Here is an 18,832-nt window from a genome sequence, read left to right on the forward strand (position 1 = left end):
GCAGATGGGAGGTTTCATGTTCATGTACCACCATCGTAAAGGTTGTTTGAAGAATTTCAAAATTCACAAATGAAAATCTTCTCTTTGAAAAGTTATAAAAGTTTTATTGCAATTTGTGGTGCAGGAAACAAAACGGCAATTTCACATTATGTAACGACAAAAAGAGGAAAAAGATGTCCGTCTCCCTCAAGTGCACTAATTTAGTCCCACAGCCTTCACTCTACCAGACTGAAGAGCTGATGTACCTTGTGAGGAGAAGATCACAGCAGGGAATGATGCTTCAGAGAACAGCCATGAACAGTCACTTAATAAGATTATGGAAGAGGAATAACAGCTCTAAGTGGGAAAATAAGTTTGAAAAAGGAAGCTCCCCTGTACATGATCGTGGTTAGCTTTGAGCGGTTTCACTCTGGACAGATGTGGATCCGGTTTTCCCAAGCATTTCACTCTGTTTTCTACTCTCCAGGTTCAGAACATCTGTGTCTTCAAGGAATCTGGCCACTCAGAAGTCAAAATGTTAAATGACACACATGTTGTTTTTGCACGAGCCCAATGAGATGACCCGATCTTAGCAACGGGGGTCTCTGCTCCCCGAACACAGGCAGAACATCTGGAGTCATCCTGCTGCTCAGTGCTGCAGAGCCAGGTGAAGGTGGAGTCCAGGCTGTCTCAAACTCTATACACTGTTCATTTAGAATGGAGGGAGCACACGAAGTCAGAGAGGGAAACGACGGGCTGGGTGTGGAGCTCAGGGAATGGAAGGTGGGGGGGTGGGACTTGATGGAGGGAGACCAATGCCAAGCTGGGTTATGATCCCTGAGCCTCCAGCTCTGAAGCAGGGGTGTTGTCTGGCTCCTCATCATTGTAGATGTTCTCGGCCTGGAGAGGGGAAGCGAGGGACGACACACACACACACACATTAATGTACAGACAGTAGAGAGACAAAGCACACACACCTGCCGCCCTGTTCAATTACAGCCCGCAGATATCAGAGTGGTGCAGGGATGGTAGCATCAATAGGGCCCCCACTACAACAATTCCACCTCTTCCTAGGTGACTGACTTGAGTAGTGGGGATTTGAGTGACTCGGCCTTGATAATTGGAGACTTGACGACAACAGTTTCTTTCTGACATATTTTATGTCAGAAAGAAACTGGAAATCTCTTGTGTTCCAAATATCTTACTAAAAATGTTCAAAGAACGTTTGACTTCAAGATGAGGGAGCCAGTGGTAATCTGCTGACTCACTATTGGGCTTTAAGACTCATTCCTTCTCTTTCGTGTTTCTTCAAAAGAAGAAGAAGAAGAAGAAGAAGATGAATCGGAGGATGAAACCCTCTTTATTTGTCACATACATGCACACAGTGAAATTGGTCCTCTGCATTTAACCCATCCTAGTACTAGGACCAGTGGGCAGCTATTGTGCAGCGCCTGGGGAGCAATGGGGAGGGGGGATTGGAGGTGTTCGGTGCCTTGCTCAAGGGCACCACAGCAGGGCCCAGGAGGTGAACTGGGACCTCTCCAAGTAGCAGTCCACCTTCCATATTTCAAGTCAAGGGGACTTGAACCGGCGACCCTATGATTCCCAGTCCAAGCCCCTTCTCACTGAGCCACTGCTGGAAAAAGGGTGTCTCTGAGACGATCATGTACTCATCAGGTAGGAAAATGTGACAAATGATTACTGTCGCTACTTTAAGTACATTTAGATGAGAGTACTTTCTACTTTTACTGGAGGAACATTTAGAATGCAGGACTTTTACTGTGACAGAGTATTCCTACACTCTGGTACTTCTACTTTTACTCAAGTACAAGACCTGAGTACTCCTCCCACCTCCTGTTTATAGCCTCAACATAGGATTTTAAATATATCACTATTGACATGTGATGGTGTGTAATATAGAGAACGAAGGCTAAAGCTAAGGTGAAAAAGTAACTCTGAAACATTCACTGCACACCACACTCTGCCATTTCTACGAGCGGAAGCGAGTTTATTTGTCCAGCCTGACAGAGGGACTCCGGCACCTATTGTTAACATAGCTGCCTGAAGTCAGACTGTCAGTGGAGTTTAACCGACACAGGAGACAGGAAGACTCGAGCACACAGCTCGTGCAGCATTTCAGAATACCACCCTGCGCGTCATGGTGGCACAGAAAAGCTCGCACTCGCAGATTACTTGGGGTTTTCCTAAAATATCTCATCAGGAAGCTTAAGTGTGAACGGCGGCTGTACTCACCATCTGCCAGACTTGCATGATGTTGTCCTCGGACACGGAGCAGATCACCCAGGGTTCATTGGGGTTCCAGGTGAAGTCAGAGATCTTGGCTGTGTGGCCCCCGTGGATGAACTGATGGAGAAAAGGAGGAAATTAGAGCCAGAGGTAAACAGGCGGACGGGTGTGTGAGAGGTTTCCAGCTCTCTGGGATCATGTGAACATCCATCACCACCTCACACCCTGCAGTGAGATGTTACAGCTACTGACAGCAGAGGACCTCATCATGGCAGAGGGTGACTTTAATACTATCACAGTCAGTTATTTTCATAGCAGCACTCACCAGCAGCTCGGGGGGGCCGTCCTCAGCATCTTCTGCCGACTGCTCCTCTCCGATTTTACTAGATAAAAGAACAGTGAGCAAAAGGTGGATTCGACACAGCATGTACTCCATGTAAAGTGTGCTCTGTAGAATCTCAGCGTTGCTAATCATTTTTAAAACAAATACTGATACTGCTAAATGTAATACAAAAATGCCCACTTTATTGTTGAGTGTCCATTACACACTTGAGAGCACTGACTAGTTTACTTTGAGGCGTTAAATGCCCTACTCGTGGTCATATAATCAGTCAGGACAAACTGAAGCATCACTGCTCAACAGTTTGCTCTGCCAGAGAGAAGAGCGGTTATTCAACATTCAGCTGCAACACTTGCACATCCTTTTAAAGAAATGGATTATGAGTATGTCTTTACCTGAGGTCCCAGACGTTGAGGCGTCGGTCGGTGCCACTGGAGGCCAGGATGGTCTCATTGTGAGGAGACCATTGTACCTGAGGTGGGAGGGACACACTCAGTCATTGCAGCTCAGTGCGATGGTGGTGTACATGCATGGACGCTTTGTAAATACTCACAAACCCATTTAAAACTATTGTAACATAAATGAATACATTCACACAAACGGATTGATTAATGTTTGAAAGTCAGGAGCACCGATCTGTCTATCAAACGGCTCTGTTCCGGTATAAAAAGATTAAGCCTTACGGTAAATGTACAGCGTGCTTGTGTCAACAAAATGAGGAACATTATATCATTGTTTTAGACTTCCTCTCAGCACAACGGCCTGGTTAGAACAAGGAGCAGCAGCCGTAGTCTGCACGCTCACCTCTGGCAGTATTGCTTTGACATCGTTATCTACAGGTCAAGCTTGAATCCGTTTTCAACCCCTGACTTCAACTACACGTTGCTCTGTTGTGACTACGCACATTTAGAGTCGGACTGTTTAATTGATAGCTTGTTATAACTTTACCGAGTTGTATTTTTGTTTATTATTATTATTGTTTCTGCTCGGATTTAATGTTAAGCATCTTTGAGCATTTGGAAAAGCGCTATACAAATCTTATGCAGTATTATTACAGCCACATTTATACAGCAGTGTTGGAGTAAAATAGAAGAAGTTCTTACCTGGAAGATTTCATCTTTGTGGGACTCAAAGGAGTGCAGCTTCAGTTTGAGGTTCCTCAGATCCCACAGTGCAACAGTCTGAAATACAAAACAAGCGTAGCATTAAATATTCAGTCACATTTAATCAGCTTATTTTAGTCCATTGATTCCTTCTCTACCTTATCAGCAGAGCCAGTAGCCAGGATGAACTCGCTGTAGGGGTTGAAGCTCAGACAGTTGACCTCAGCAGTGTGAGCATCCACTGCGTGGCTGGCTTTGGACGTGGTGCTGGACCGAGTGTCCCATCTGGGGCAGGGTTAAAGAGTCAGAGGCAGCAGGACAAAACTATGAAACCAAACTTGGAACAGAACCAGACTCAGTATGCACACTTACATCATGAGTTTCTGGTCGTCAGCCACAGAGCCAAACAGGGATTCATGCAGCAGGTGCCAGGAGACATCCTCCACCACTGCTGTGTGACCGGTGAAGATGGTCTTGGCGTCCACGATCTTCCCTTCCTTCGGGCCCGCCCCTATGTCCCAGAGGCAGATAGTCTGCAGAGAAACAAGACGGGGAGCACCGTCAGTTCTTCTGACCGTGTTACCACGATCAGTTTAAACAGGGATAACGGTTCATACCGACATCCATCATCACAACTTACTCTGCTCCGGAGCAGGTTAGGTGTTCAGCATAAGAGTTAACCTGAAGCTACCTCGGTAACCCAAAATCCTGCTTGGTCGTACAGGCCTCTGCTTTAACAGCACTGGTTCACTATTAGTAACACTCTTTTTATCTTCCTTTTAACGAGGTGCCATATGAACAATGTGGCAAGTGTTGGTAAATCAACGACATTTAAATAAATGAACAAACATGGTCTACATATTTGATGATGCATGAAAGATTTCCATGTTTCTATTACAGAAATCACTACATCCTGTCTTGTGACCCCATTTGTTCTTCTAGAGGCCATAGTGAGTCACTGTAGAGCAGACTTCTCTCTCTCCAGAAGATGAAGAAGTGGAGCTGTTGGTCAATAATGCAGCTATTTCAGTTTCGTATTTAGTTTTAGGATTTAATTTAGTAACATAATCAAAGAAGTCTGGTTTCATACTAGATACAGACTCGTTCACTTTGAGTACCCAAGTCAATACAGATTCAAACATTTTGATGAAGACGGCTGTCTATTTACTTGAGTACAGTATATTAGTGTAGTATTGAAGTACTTTGACTTTAGTGGAGTGCTTCCATTGTGTTTTTGCGTAATAGGGCTGCACAATGAATCAGAGTTTAATTGAAGTCATGACATGGACCAGTGCAATATCCAAATGGCAGATCTTGTTGCCACTCTTCCATCTGGCACATCTTGTTCTCTGCAGTAAAGAACCAGTAAATGAGGGGTAAACGGGCCTGTCAGCTTTCAGTTGTACACTCACATGGTCATCAGAGGCACTGAGTAGGTTGCCGCTGAGGTTTGGGTTCCAGGAAAGGCCATACCCTTCTTTCTGGTGACCTTTTAGCCTTAAGTCAGGACTGCACTCCCCACTGGGATCTGAAACACACAAAGCAACACTGTGTTCACCTTCAGGGTGTGTGATCCCCTGGAGTAATGTGCATTCTCGTGCATTCAGTCATCAGTATACCAGAACATCGGGGGTCTCACCTGGCTTAGCTGGGTGCTTATTGTAGTCGAACACCAGCACATCAGAGGTGGGGGTCTTGGTGGCAATGATGCAGTGATTCTGGGGCATGTAGCGCGCTCTGTTTACCTCTCCCTCATGGTTGATCTTGATTTCAATCTCAATTTTCCCACTTACAGAACCAAAGCCACCAAATTCTGGTAAGAGATCCAAGAAGACTTTAGTACACCCGAAGCGTGTTCATGACACCACACACTCAAAAGAGAAATCTGCTGGGAAACAGTCCATTAGCCAACAATATGCAAAAGGATCATTTGTAATAGTTACGGTTTCTTTAAGCCACATGCTTGTCAATATTGAGTGTTTGATATACTTAGAGTCTACAGAACAAAAGATAAACAGGCCACTATCTAAAAAATGTAAACCTTTTGCATGTGTATGATGCACTTGGCCACAACAAACAAACAAACAATTATTAGTTGTGTTTTTTGGCCAAAAAATTCCAGCAAAACGCATTCTGTATTTGATATCATGTTGGTAGAGTAAGTGTTGTATTTAAGTGCCACTGAGGCCAGCAGACTTATAGGCTTGCCAAAATCTGTATTTCCAGATTAACAAAGCCGATATGTGTAACTGTGCCATTATTATCAGAGCTGATTTCTGAGCAAAGCTTAGGACTGTTGTGCTCAAGGACAATTTCAAAGCAGGACTAGACTTAAAAGTACAAAGGAAAAACCTCCAAACAAGTACAAAACTAAGACCTTACCCCTTTATTTTGAAATATATGCTAGGCCAGTTTTGTGTGTAAGGAAAGGTAAACTGTACCTTAAGATTATTCGGAAGCCATACTAAAATACTAACACATCCACCAACAGAGCAGTGAGCCTGCAGCCCACCCCCCCATAGAAGGGCACCCATCAACATACCTGCTGGAAGACAGAATAACAGTGTCAGCACAATCCATTGAAAGAAACATGACCCATTAATTACTTTCCTCACTTTATAAAGAATCGGAGCTAAACAGTGTTGAACCAGTTTCTGACCAACACACCGTATATAAAACTCACATGACAAGCTGTGGGAAACGCATGTGAGGCCTAACACGGTGTGTGGGTGAATCAATGAATGTGAATACTAATATCACTATTAAAAATGTACACCTACACTCCTGACCTAACAAATGCTTATTAGTTTAACAAGCAACTATTCAGATGTGCTGTGAAAAGCATTCTCCTGCAGGGCGTAACTACCTCCTTTTTCGCTGTCGTAGTGCGAGGCATCAAACTGGGCGTCGTCGTTTGGTACCTGCACACTGGCAATCACAAGGTGGTTCTGCTCATCTGATGTGTGGGTTCCCAGAACCAGCCTGTGGACGGCGTAGTCCTTCCCCTCGGGCCTGCAGAGAGCAAAACAGAAGAGGTTTTAGATCTATACTTTGTAACAAAGATAGCTTCCCTTTCAGTTCAACAGTAGAGGCTTTTCATTTGTAAACCATTCATAATGCGACACTTTAAAGCTCTGCCAGACAATCCAGGACTGTTAAGAGTGCTGATATTACAAGGCAAACAGTAACACATACAGTTTCATAGAGTAAAGAATTCCAAGGCAAAAGAAAGTTAGTGTCATCCTTGCAAACCAAATAACTGTTAGGAAAGTCTATTTGGATTTTGTAGCTGTCTGAAAGGTTTTGTGAATGAAATGTGTTGGTCATGTGTGTTGTATTCTATTCCTCTTGTGAATAAAATAAATAAAAAATGGTCCCTAGGGACAACCACATATTAGCATCCATAAAATCTATGAAGTCAGCGTAATAACTAAGGAGCTAACTAAATTAAATGTAAAAATCCTACTCTCTTGCCAATGTTCGGTATCAAACTATCAAGACTTGTTTGTCTGGACAGTGAACCCACAAATATTAGAAATAACAAAATATCAAAAATGATCATGAAGGAAGGTGTGAAGAATGATGGGGATCTGTGGAAAACAAGCTTTTTTAAATTAAAATCTGTATTATAGCGTTTTAAGAAGAGTTACGGAACTCTCCTGCAGCACCAGAATACTGAACTTCATTTGGATATGTTTACATAATTTGGCTTTACTTAATATTGCTTACTTCAGTTTGGATATTGCACCAGTCCATATTGCAATTTTAATAAAAACATGTATTGGTTGACAATGAGCACTGGGTTGTGTCTGTCCCACTCCTGACCAGATGTTGACTCCTGACTGATGAAAAGGAGACCCCTTAAGAGCTCCATGTCATGCAGTTGCACAGAGCCGCTCAGCTAGGACAGCGGGCCGGGGCACATGACTGCTGTTGGTGCTCAAACCACTTTTCAGGATCAGCATGATTGGGACAATGTAAATACCTGGTGACATCTGGGAGCCACTGGACGGTAAGACTAGGCCACTCCAGAGCATGGGTCATCACCAGGTCGTACAGGAAAGGTGTGTTTTTCTTCCAGATCTTGTACTCTTCATTGATGACCCTTTCTTCCACGGCATCGTCATACACTAATAGAACAACATGGTATAAGAGTCAGCAAACAGAGGCAACTACTGTGTGTTTCTAATCAGGAGATTGACGTATATCTAGTGTATTAAGCACACACAGGTAAGGGTTACATAGTGTAATCATTTTGGTGCTGACGGAGAAACGACAGGTTGAGTCCGGGAGATGCTCAGGGGATACAGCTGTGGTTACATCAGAGACTATTTAAAACTATTCCCGATATCTTACTGAACTGTTAACGCTGAAATGTGACAAACGAGTGATAACAACGTGAAATGCCATATCTGGTATCGTTACTCTGTATTATTAACAATTTCCCCTGGATTCATTACTTTTACACTACGCTAGCACACGCTGACGTCACATTGTGTGTCGGGGGGGGGGGGCTGAGGCAGCGTCACAACATGCACACTTTCAGCAGAATTCATTCCTGTCCGGGCCATTGGACTGAACTTACAGAGCATATTACTGACATGACATTATTTTAAAAACACACAACCGAAAACAGCATACAGACCGTTTTAAAGCATCGACACTCCTGCTGAGAGGGTTTCACTAAGCTAGCATATTATGCTAGCATCCATAGCCGAGTTAAACGGCCGTGCCGCTAACACAAAGCGGTGCACGAGGAAAACGGGCCACCGCTTTACACTTTTTATATATAGTTCTAGTAAACCTACCCTCTTTATCCGCCATGTTCCACACTCTGCACTTTGTCACGATGCTCGAAAGCAAAGTAACTAGGTAGACGCTGTTTTAGTGAACACTCCTGTTCCCCTAGCTAATACGGCTTTGGTTGAACACCACTACAAAAGTAGGCTCCTTCCTTTTCAGCGCCGAATATCTCTCCAACTATTACGCATGCGTCAATATGCGCGTTCCAACGACCACCAATGCTGCGCGCGGACTGCGCATGGGGGAGAAGGGGTTGCGCAGACAGGTTCCTGCCTCCTCTAAAAAAAAATACTCTACATAGCACAATGTTTTGCTACCTTGGCAAAATATACTTTTGACCATACACATAAAAGTTACCATACGACTAAAGGCAAACATAAACAACTACAGACCATTTTGCTAAAGGATCACAAGAATTTAACAGCAATCTGAACTCCAAATTGGACCAAGGGCATGACTTGGGAGGGCAAATGGACCCCTTCGCCCACCTTGCTCAGACTTCATCCCTATTCATAAACCTTTGTTTTGACCTCAACTACACATCTGTAATGTTTTGTGAATGCATCTTAAAAACATGTGTCGATACCACAGTCAACAAATCTTTCTACAGACACCCGACTCTCAAAGTTCAGGAATGGTGAATGCGCAGGGTGCAAATTGAGAGTAATCAATTGATGTATGAGTATCACTGTTGCAGGGGCGGATCTACAGGGAGGAAAGGGATGGCAGCTGCATCTGAAGGTGGATCAGTTTCCCTTGTGAGCAATTTCCCCTTTGACTAGTTTAGTTTGTAAAGACGAAAGCTTGAAACCAAATATTAAAAACTCTCCTTTTTGAATCGATAACATTTAACAGACGTCGCTGTTTGGGCGTAACGTTACAAAATACTGCGCAGCGACAGCGCTAGCTGGGAAATGGATCACTTTTATTTCATTAACTATGCCGTATTATAAAATCCACGTAAGTTACTCTCAAAAATCACAGCAATGAGGCTGCATAAATGAAACCAGGTTACTGTGCATGGCGTCAAACTGGGAAAGTAAAGTAAACAGTCCAAACATAGCTGCCTGTTTGCGTCACGTTTGATAAATACTTTCTGATTTTATATTTATTATACACTACCTATTTTATTTTATATAATAATGCTTTTCACTCCCCGATGCCTACCCAAGACCCGACAGATAACTATGTAAAGCCAACGGTGCCACTATTTACCCGTTTTCTATAAAAACGCGCGAATATACGCGACTATTGAAAACGCCCGAATAGATATCTAGCAAGCTAAATATCCGGACCTGTCAGCGAGTGTACAAATCCGGTAGTGTGAAAAGGGTTGTGCCTGATAATGGGTGCGACGACGAGCTTACAGCCAATGAGAGCGCAAGACACGGGGCTAGGAAAAGCCCCGGGGAGGAGCTGCACAACTTTCTAAAAAGAACAAGAAGCGTTGTCCTATACCAGGGGTTTTCAACTGGTTTTGTCCCAGGGACCACCATTCGGACTAGAAAGCAATCCGCGGCCCACTGATGTGCCTGCGCGTGCGCGTGTGTATTTGGTGTTACATGCATAGCTCAATGCATGAAACATGAAAGAGAGGCCACGCAGATTTTATAATAATAAAAGTAGATTTATTAAATTAAATTAAAGATTATTTTAAAGAAAGAATAAAGAATAATAAAGTGTTGTGCAATTCAGTATTGCAGGGGTTTTCAACCGGTGGTCCGCGGACCCCTGGTGGTCCGCGGCGGCATTGCATGTGGTCCGTGACAAGAGCCTATGTTGATCAGTTCACCATTGTTTTTTTTTAATATAAATTCGCTTTGATATTTCAACACATTTCCAGAATACCGTTACATATCGTGAAAAATATGTTTAAAATAATATAAAGGAAATTCAAGCTGACAGAATGTAGCCTTGCGCCTATCCAGTCTATGGTAGCCTGTGATTCGCTAATGGTAATGAGTTGCGTCGCTAACCTCACTTATTATTCATTACGTACAGTCTTGCGAGCAAAGTTGACACACATTTATAAGCATAGCCGACGAGAGTATTTTAAGATAGGTTGTAGTACAGCAAACATTTGTTACATATGTACTAGTCTAGCTATATATCTAGCACCAATGGATCGTTTTGTAGTGAGGAAAGTGCCAGAGGGACAGGCTGCCATGACAGAGGGTCAGGCTGCCACGACAGAGGGACAGGCCGCCACGATAGGGCAAGGACAGGCTTCCGAAGCGTCAACTTCGCAAAAAAGACGAAAAAGAAAATACAATGAGGAATATGTTAAATATGGATTCACAGTGACGACAGACAGAGCAGGAGAGGAGGTACCACTGTGTTTCGTATGTTCAACAATTCTCTGTAATGAAGCTATGAAGCCGTCGAAACTTACGCGGCATATGGAGACGCATCACGTCCACTTGAAGGCCAAACCCGTTGAGTACATGCAACAGATGTTGCGTGATTTCAAAGGACAGCAGGCTACCATGAGGAAGAGTGCAAAAATAAATGAAAACGCACTGAAAGCATCGTATCTGGTCGCTCTCAGGGTTGCAAAAAGTAAGAAGCCCCATACCATTGCAGAGCAGCTTATATTGCCAGCAGCCATAGATATGTGCAGAGCTATGGTAAGCGAAGAATGTGCCAACAAATTAAAAACTATTCCGTTGTCAGACAACACAATCGGAAGACGAATTGGGGAAATGGCAAATGATGTCAAAGACCAGCTGATGGCAAAACTTCAGACAGTTCTGTTTTCCCTTCAAATCGACGAGACGACAGATGTTCAGGCCCGTCGCGTTCAGGTAGGCATGGTAGGCAATTGCCTAGGGCCCCCGAGTAGGAGGAGGCCCCCCAAAGACGACAGGTTAAGATTTTTTTTTTTTTTTTTTTTTTCAAAATTCAAAGAAAAGTCTGATACAAATGCAACATGAATCAAACAACATGCATACCAATAAGACAGGTCATGTATTCAACAGCAATGACGATTTTAAATAGCTTCATAATAATAAGCAGTCATCTGTATATGAAGGGCTCTGCTGCGACTGCGAGGGCAGCAACAGCGCCTCCCTAGAGCATGCGATGTCCGAAAAGCGCAACGACACATTGTAGTCGAAATACCCCAGCTCGAGGGGGCCCCCCTTTCCCATGCATTAGCGCGACAGCGTCAAGTGCAAGTGAAAAGTGAAAAATTAAAATGAAGCGAAATTATCTCTCCGGCAATCAAAAAAAGAAGAAGAAAAGGGAAGAGGAGCAGAAAAGAAAACAAGACACCGGTAAGTAGAATATACACAATCAACATGAAAATTGTGCCAGGCAGGGTATACCATATTTTGCTAGAGTAGCGAGGTTGTAACGACGACTAGCTAGGAACCAGTAGTTTGGCATGCTAGCATGCTAACCAAACTTAAACTGCTACCTTTGACTTCACTATAAGTTCATAACGTTATCAGCTGGCCAAATTGATCAACGATTAATTCCTCTTAATATCCTAAATAAACTTCACATATGTTTTCAGTCGTTAGAGCCTTGAGACAACCAGTGAAATAGTTATTCCTGTAGTAGCTAGCTATTTAATAGGAGATTAACATGGGAGTTTACAATAATTTAGCTAGAATACCATTGGGTTGATTTACTTACTTTATTTACATTTTAACGGTTAACATCCCGGCGCAGATCAGCCACATGAAGAAAACAGCCACTTTAGTGTCAATTAATCCTTTTCTAAACCTATTCTGCTGTTTGTTGTTGTTGGTCTCCATGATAGCTGTAAATACCACTGGACCACCGTTAAAAACTGTACCGATAGCTTTGAGCTTTTTCTATGGGACACAGACAGTACACAGACACACACAGACACACCACGGGTGCGGGGATGGCGCTGTTGCCACTCACAGAATTGATTTCAGGAAAACAGCTCGTCTTAGTGACTGTATTTCTGTTTTCAAACCAGTGAAAACGGGATTATTGTAAGATTTTATTATTATTTTTTTTTTTACTTTTTTTTGGTGAAGCAGTGCTTCACCTGTAGTCGTATAGAAACCGCCACTAAACCGCCTAGTAGGAACTGTGTGTAATGCTTTTAATATCTATTTCACCACAATTATCAGACTGTAAAATGATAGGATTTCAAAAGCATTTGAAAAATAACCAAGCTAATCATACAGTACTTATTCTTTCTCCAAGGGGCATTGCTGAAATTTCTTCATCCCGCTCTACCAAGTGTTGTCTCTGGTGCTACTGAAGGTAACGTTCTTTTCTACCTATTATTAGTGCCTTCTATCAACACACTTGATGTTATCAAAATGACTTTACATTTTTCTAATTCAAGTCATAGTTGTGTGTATTCATTCCACTTGCCCACAGAGTCTTCTGGACATTTCAAATATGTGGGACATTCACTAATGTTAATGAATAACTGAGTTGTTGAGATCAATGCATGCAAAATGTGCAATATAAATAAAAAGAATATTATTTATGTATTTATTTATTTTTGCACCAGGGCCATCAACATCGTCTTCGTCACATGTTTATGAGGAGGAGCAAGTGGAAGACAACATTGCGGCGTCCACACCACTTCCCAGCAGTGGTTCAACAGAAGGTGCATTAAGCCGCACAATTTCAACTTATCACCTATCATAGTGACCCAAAGTTATAGCAGCATGTGCTGTGAAAGTGTATTAAAATGACCATTTGCTATAAAGCGTTACACAAGTAGATCACCATACCTTAAGCATTTAGTTGTCGTACTTCACACATGAAACTGTGCCATGAATTAATTTGTAATTACATATTTTTCAGCAGTGCCATCAACTCCATCACGACTTGAGGAGGAGCAAGTGGAAGCATCCACACCACTTCCCAGCAGTGGTTCAACAGAAGGTGCATTAAGCCGCACAATTTCAACTTATCACCTAACACCCATGTGCTATGAAAGTGTATTAAAATGACCCTTTCTTTTTAAAGCATTATACAAGTAGATCACCATTCCCTAGTTGCTGTACTTACCACATGGCAATTGTGCTATAAATTAATTTGCAACTATATGTTTTCAACAGTGCCATCAACTCCATCTCCACTTCATGAGGAGGACAAAGAGGAAGATGACATTGACATGGCAGAGACCACCCCACCATCCAGAACTGGGGTACCTGTAGGTATTGCAAGCACCACATTAAGTGATGACCCAGGATGTTGGCCCAGTGTCCTAACAAGCAGTATGCGCTGTGAAATAGTCAAAAAAGGACCTGTGCAAATCATGGACATTGAATTCCCGCAAAACTTAGACAATCCTCCTCGAAGATTCACCAAGGACAGTTACAAAAGAACCATGAAAAATGGTGAGAATATACATCGATCGTGGCTGGTGTATTCCATCCACACAGATGGAGTGTTCTGTTTCCCTTGTACTGTTTTCGGGAAGCGTGAGCGTGACAATGCCTTAACGACCTGTGGCTACGGTGGATGGAAGAACCTTTCCTATCGCCTAAAAAAACACGAGTGCACAAAGGTGCACTGTGACAATGTGAAAAAGTGGCACGACCTTCAGAGGAGACTGCAAACCAGTACACTGATTGATCAAAGACAGATGGAGTTGATGCAACTTGAAGTTGAACACTGGAAAGGCGTGATTCGGAGAGTGATTGCCATAGTTTCCCATCTGGCAGAACGCAACCAGGCTTTGAGAGGAACTACCAGTACCGTGTATGATCGCCACAATGGGAATTTTCTGGCTCAAGTGGAACTCCTAGCACAGTTTGATCCGGTAATGAATGAACACATCAGACGAATACAATGCAAAGAGACAAAGGTGCATTACCTGAGTGGAGTCATTCAGAACGAAATCATTCAGCTGGTCGGAGACAAAATCCTACAGGAGATTGCAAGAAGAGTGCACAAAGCAAAATACTTCTCCGTGATCATGGATTGCACTCCTGACATCAGCCACAAGGAACAACTTTCTGTTGTTCTCAGGATTGTCAACTGTGAAACACCTGTTTCTATTGCTGAGCATTTTTTGGGATTTGTACATGTTGAAGACACAACTGGTAAAGGGCTCAGTGAAATCCTGCTTGACCAGTTGGAGAAGCACAACCTCAGCATTTCAGATTGCCGTGGGCAGTCATACGACAATGGCAGCAATATGATGGGCCACAAACAGGGTGTGCAGGCAAGAATTTTAGAGCTGAACAACAAGGCGCTATGCATCCCATGCAGCAGTCACACACTAAATCTGGTTGTGTCAGATGCTGCCAAGTCTTCAGTGTTGTCCATGTCTTTTTTTGGTATGCTGCAACGACTGTACAACCTTTTCAGTTCCTCTGTGCACCGCTGGGCAATTTTGAAGCAGCATGTGAAGCAGCTCACCCTTAAGCCACTTTCAGGGACGAGATGGGAGGCCCGAATTGACAGTGTGAAGGTAGTGCGGTACCATCTACCTGAAATACTAGACGGACTGTCAGCACTGGAGACATATGCTACAGAAAAGGGGGACTCAGAGACCATGTCCTCAGCAAAAAGCTTACATGGTGAGCTTAAAACATGGTCCTTTCTTCTGTGCACAATAACCTGGTACAACGTTTTGTATCAGGTTAACCATATGAGCAAGCTCCTCCAGAGCCCGGATGTTTCAATGCAAACACTGAAAAAAGAAACCGAGGGAGTGACAGAGTACCTAGAAGATTTCAGGGAAAATGGACTCGCATCAAGCCAAACGGATGCAATGGAGATTGCAGAAGATCTGGAAATTGAGAGGAAATTGCCTGAGAAAAGGCAACGTAAAAAGAAAAGGCAGTTCCTTTACGAGAGTACAGATGAAACCCAATCGACCCCAGAAGAGGCCTTCAGAAGGGACTTCTTCCTGCCTTTGGTTGACACTGCCATCACCAGCCTAAAAGACAGATTTTCCAGACTGGAGGGGGTGTATGCCCTGTACGACTTCCTGTTCAGCATTGATATCATGAGGGCCACAATCAAGACTGGGAAATTGCATGAGAGATGCAGGAAAGTGGAACAAACCCTCCATGATATTGATGCAGACGACTTGGCATTGGAGATCAACTCTGCTGTCCACACCTTTCCAGATGAAGTATCCAGGTGCCCATTTAAAATGCTGGACTACATATACAGTGAGAAGCTGTTGGACCTGTACAGCAATTTAAGCATTGCACTGCGCCTACTTCTGACCCTTCCTGTCTCGGTTGCCTCCGGAGAGAGGAGCTTTTCATCTCTGAAGCGCATAAAGAATTACATGAGGTCAACTATGAGCCAAGAGAGGCTCTCTGGACTGGCACTCATGTCAATTGAGAGTGACGTCCGCAGGTCTTTGGACTTGGAGGGGATTGTGTCTGCATTTGCTGAGGCCAAGGGCCGCAAGCAGCAGTTTCAGTAGGAAATAAAAAAAAAAATAAAGGCTACTTTTCAGTGTATGTTTGACCTCTTTTGTGATTAAAACGCACAGAATTGCGGAAATTTTTTTTTTAAAGGCCCCCAACAACTTCTTTGCCTAGGGCCCCCAAAATCCTAGAAACGGGCCTGCAGATGTTACTAATGATGCGCAACTGTTAACATTTGTGCGATACGAGGACAGTGGCACTATGTGCGAGGAATTTCTTTTTTGCAAACCACTGCCCGGGCGAACTACCGGTGTAGAAATATTTAAAGCACTGGACGATTTTTTCACGGAGCACAATATCTCGTGGCAGAGGTGCGTTGCATTATGCAGCGATGGGGCCCGAGCCATGAGTGGCAGCAAGACTGGACTGTTTGCGCATGTAAGGAGGGTGGCTCCGGGGGTAATTTGGACACACTGCCTGATTCATAGAGAGGCTCTCGCCTCCAAAGATCTCAGTGTTGAGCTCAGTGGTGTGTTTGATGTCGTTGTCAAGACGGTCAACTTCATAAAACGAAACGCATTGAATACACGCCTGTTTTCATCCCTATGCCATGACTTGGGAAGTGAACACAGCTCTCTCCTTTATCATTCAGAGGTGCGTTGGCTGTCTCGCGGCGCTGTGCTCGCCCGTGTGTTTGAACTACGCGGAGCTATCTACGAGTTCTTGTGCGAGAAGCATTCTGATCTGGCTTCCAATTTCAACGATAGTTACTGGTTAACTAAGCTGGCGTACCTCACAGATGTTTTTGCAGAGCTGAACAAGTTGAACAGCTCCATGCAAGGGAGAGATGCAAACGTCATGCAGCTCTACGAGAAGCTCGACGCATTTGTGAAAAAAATGTCAAAGTGGATCGAACGAGTGGAGAGCAATAACTTGGCGATGTTTCCTTCAGTTGAGGAATACCCTGACAGCACTGACATCAACGACACTATATGTGAGCATTTGAGGAAGCTTGTGCGTCAATTCGCAAAGTACTTCACTGATTCGGAAGAGTGGCGCCGTGACAGCAAGTGGATCCTGCTCCCATTCAGTGACGATGCATCAGTAGGGTCAAGTCTGACGGCTGTGGAAGAGGATAAGCTGATTGAGATGTCCACAGACTCTGTCAGGAGGCATATGTACGACACACAGCCCCTTGTTAAATTCTGGATAAGTTGCCAGACAGAATTTCCACAGCTTGCTGCAAAAGCAATGAGGTGTCTTTTGCCCTTTCCAACCACATACCTGTGTGAGAGTGGTTTTTCTACACTGGCGTACTTAAAGAATAAGTACAGGGCTAGGCTTGATCCAGAGAATGACATGAGACTGTCTCTGTCTACCATTTCGCCACGAATAGACAGGCTGTGTGGACTTCACCACACCCAGATATCACACTGACAGGTAGGCCTAATTCTCCCATGTTTTCACTGTTACGACCCTGGCGGGTTTAGGCCCCGCCCTGTGTTAATGGTAAGCCTGTTCTCTCTCCCTGCTTTTCTCAATCTCTCTCTGCTTTTCTCAATCTCTCTGTCTCTACAGCAGGTGATTGGTGACAGGTCTGTCCTGGCTGGGTTATAAAAGCCCTGACCAGCCAGCAGTTGAGGCTGCCTTGGTCTTCATTTGTTGGATTTTGGTTCTCCGGTGTTGTTGGATTTTTGTTCTCCGTTGTTGTTTTGTCACACACCTAGACTGACTTTGCATGACATTTTTAGTTACTTTTCCCAATACTGAATTGCACAACACTTTATTATTCTTTATTCTTTCTTTAAAATAATCTTTAATTTAATTTAATTTAATAAATCTACTTTTATTATTATAAAATCTGCGTGGCCTCTCTTTCATGTTTCATGCATTGAGCTATGCATGTAACACCAAATACACACGCGCACGCGCAGGCACATCAGTGGGCCGCGGATTGCTTTCTAGTCCGAATGGTGGTCCCTGGGACAAAACCAGTTGAAAACCCCTGGTGTAGTGTGAACCGGCAAGCGACCTGACGACTTTGACAGTCGTTTAGTCTGTGCAAGGCATAAGCAGACCTCAGGTTTTCAGGTGTATTGCGACATGCATTAGTTAATAGATGCTTTGTGACAGTTGGGGTCGTACAGGAGGCGGGGGCGTTTTACGTGAGTCTATGTTATGACTGGGACATGTGTTAAGAGAGCACCCCTGTTAATAAAAGCAACAACAACAACAACAACGAACTCTCATTATTTAACAATAAACTAATACGTTTATTACATGGTGTCAGAAGCAGTTGAGAATGGCAAAGTTTCAACCACCGGAGAGTTTGTGTTTTGAGAAGCCGGCGGAATGGCCTGACTGGAAAAAACGACGGCTACTAAACTGGACAAGGAGGACTGTCCGGTTCAAGTGAGCATGCTGGTGTATGCACTCGGGAAGGAAGTGGAGAACATAATGAGTTCACCTTTGATGAGGGGGAAGGCGAAGACCAGTTTGATTTAGTTATGACGAAGTTTGATGCCTATTTTATCCCGAAACGTAACGTTATCCACGAACGTGCCTGTTTCAACCAGAGAGTGCAGCATGTGGGCGAGCGCGCAGAGACAGTTATCCGCGCTCTGTACGAACTGTCTGAACACTGTGACTTTAGTGCAAAACGAGAGGAACACATCAGAGACAGGATCGTGGTAGGCATTTCGGACAAAGAAATGTCACAGAAGCTACAGCTCATCCCGAAACTCACTCTGGAGATCACGGTACAAGAGGTGCGGCAGTCCGAGGAGGTAAAAGCACAAGTTTACCAGCAGGGAGCGAGCTTGTGTCGTTCAGGAAGTTGCGCAGAAACAAGGCGGCGCGCAGGCTAAGGAGTGGAGGTTGCGCCAGGCCAAATATAAACACAAAGACAGTGACCGCAGAAAATGCGGATGGTGCGGCAAAACACCACACACTCAGCATGATAAGTGCCCGGCAGTCTACATGCAACAAATGTGGAAAAAAGGGTCACTGGGAAAGAGCATGCAGAA

General features: G+C 43.9%; 2 protein-coding genes across 3 annotated transcripts; one reads left to right on the forward strand and one right to left on the reverse strand.

The window, feature by feature from the left end:
• Positions 1–78: 78 nt before the first annotated feature.
• On the reverse strand, positions 79–8,661 carry LOC134862537 (histone-binding protein RBBP7). Of its 2 annotated transcripts, none has more exons than XM_063880520.1 (12): positions 8,478–8,661; positions 7,655–7,799; positions 6,536–6,681; positions 5,309–5,482; positions 5,082–5,197; positions 4,042–4,202; positions 3,828–3,954; positions 3,670–3,747; positions 2,962–3,038; positions 2,552–2,609; positions 2,233–2,343; positions 79–879 (listed from the first exon to the last, which is right to left on the reverse strand). In XM_063880520.1, the coding sequence occupies exons 1-12, from the start codon at positions 8,491–8,493 to the stop codon at positions 808–810; spliced, it is 1,281 nt and encodes a 426-aa protein (XP_063736590.1). In that variant the 5' UTR covers positions 8,494–8,661; the 3' UTR covers positions 79–807. The 2 variants fall into 2 exon arrangements, with proteins under 2 accessions (XP_063736590.1, XP_063736589.1); XM_063880519.1 differs by having other exon boundaries at positions 5,309–5,485.
• A 7,373-nt stretch (positions 8,662–16,034) lies between these two features.
• On the forward strand, positions 16,035–17,399 carry LOC134863507 (zinc finger MYM-type protein 6-like). The gene is made up of 2 exons (XM_063882063.1): positions 16,035–17,246; positions 17,385–17,399. Exon 1 carries the CDS (start codon positions 16,068–16,070, stop codon positions 17,241–17,243), a length of 1,176 nt encoding a protein of 391 aa, XP_063738133.1. The 5' UTR covers positions 16,035–16,067; the 3' UTR covers positions 17,244–17,246; positions 17,385–17,399.
• The last annotated feature ends 1,433 nt before the right edge of the window (positions 17,400–18,832 follow it).

The sequence above is a fragment of the Eleginops maclovinus genome, chromosome 4, assembly GCF_036324505.1.
Source record: "Eleginops maclovinus isolate JMC-PN-2008 ecotype Puerto Natales chromosome 4, JC_Emac_rtc_rv5, whole genome shotgun sequence".
Classification (NCBI taxonomy): Eukaryota; Metazoa; Chordata; class Actinopteri; order Perciformes; family Eleginopidae; genus Eleginops; species Eleginops maclovinus.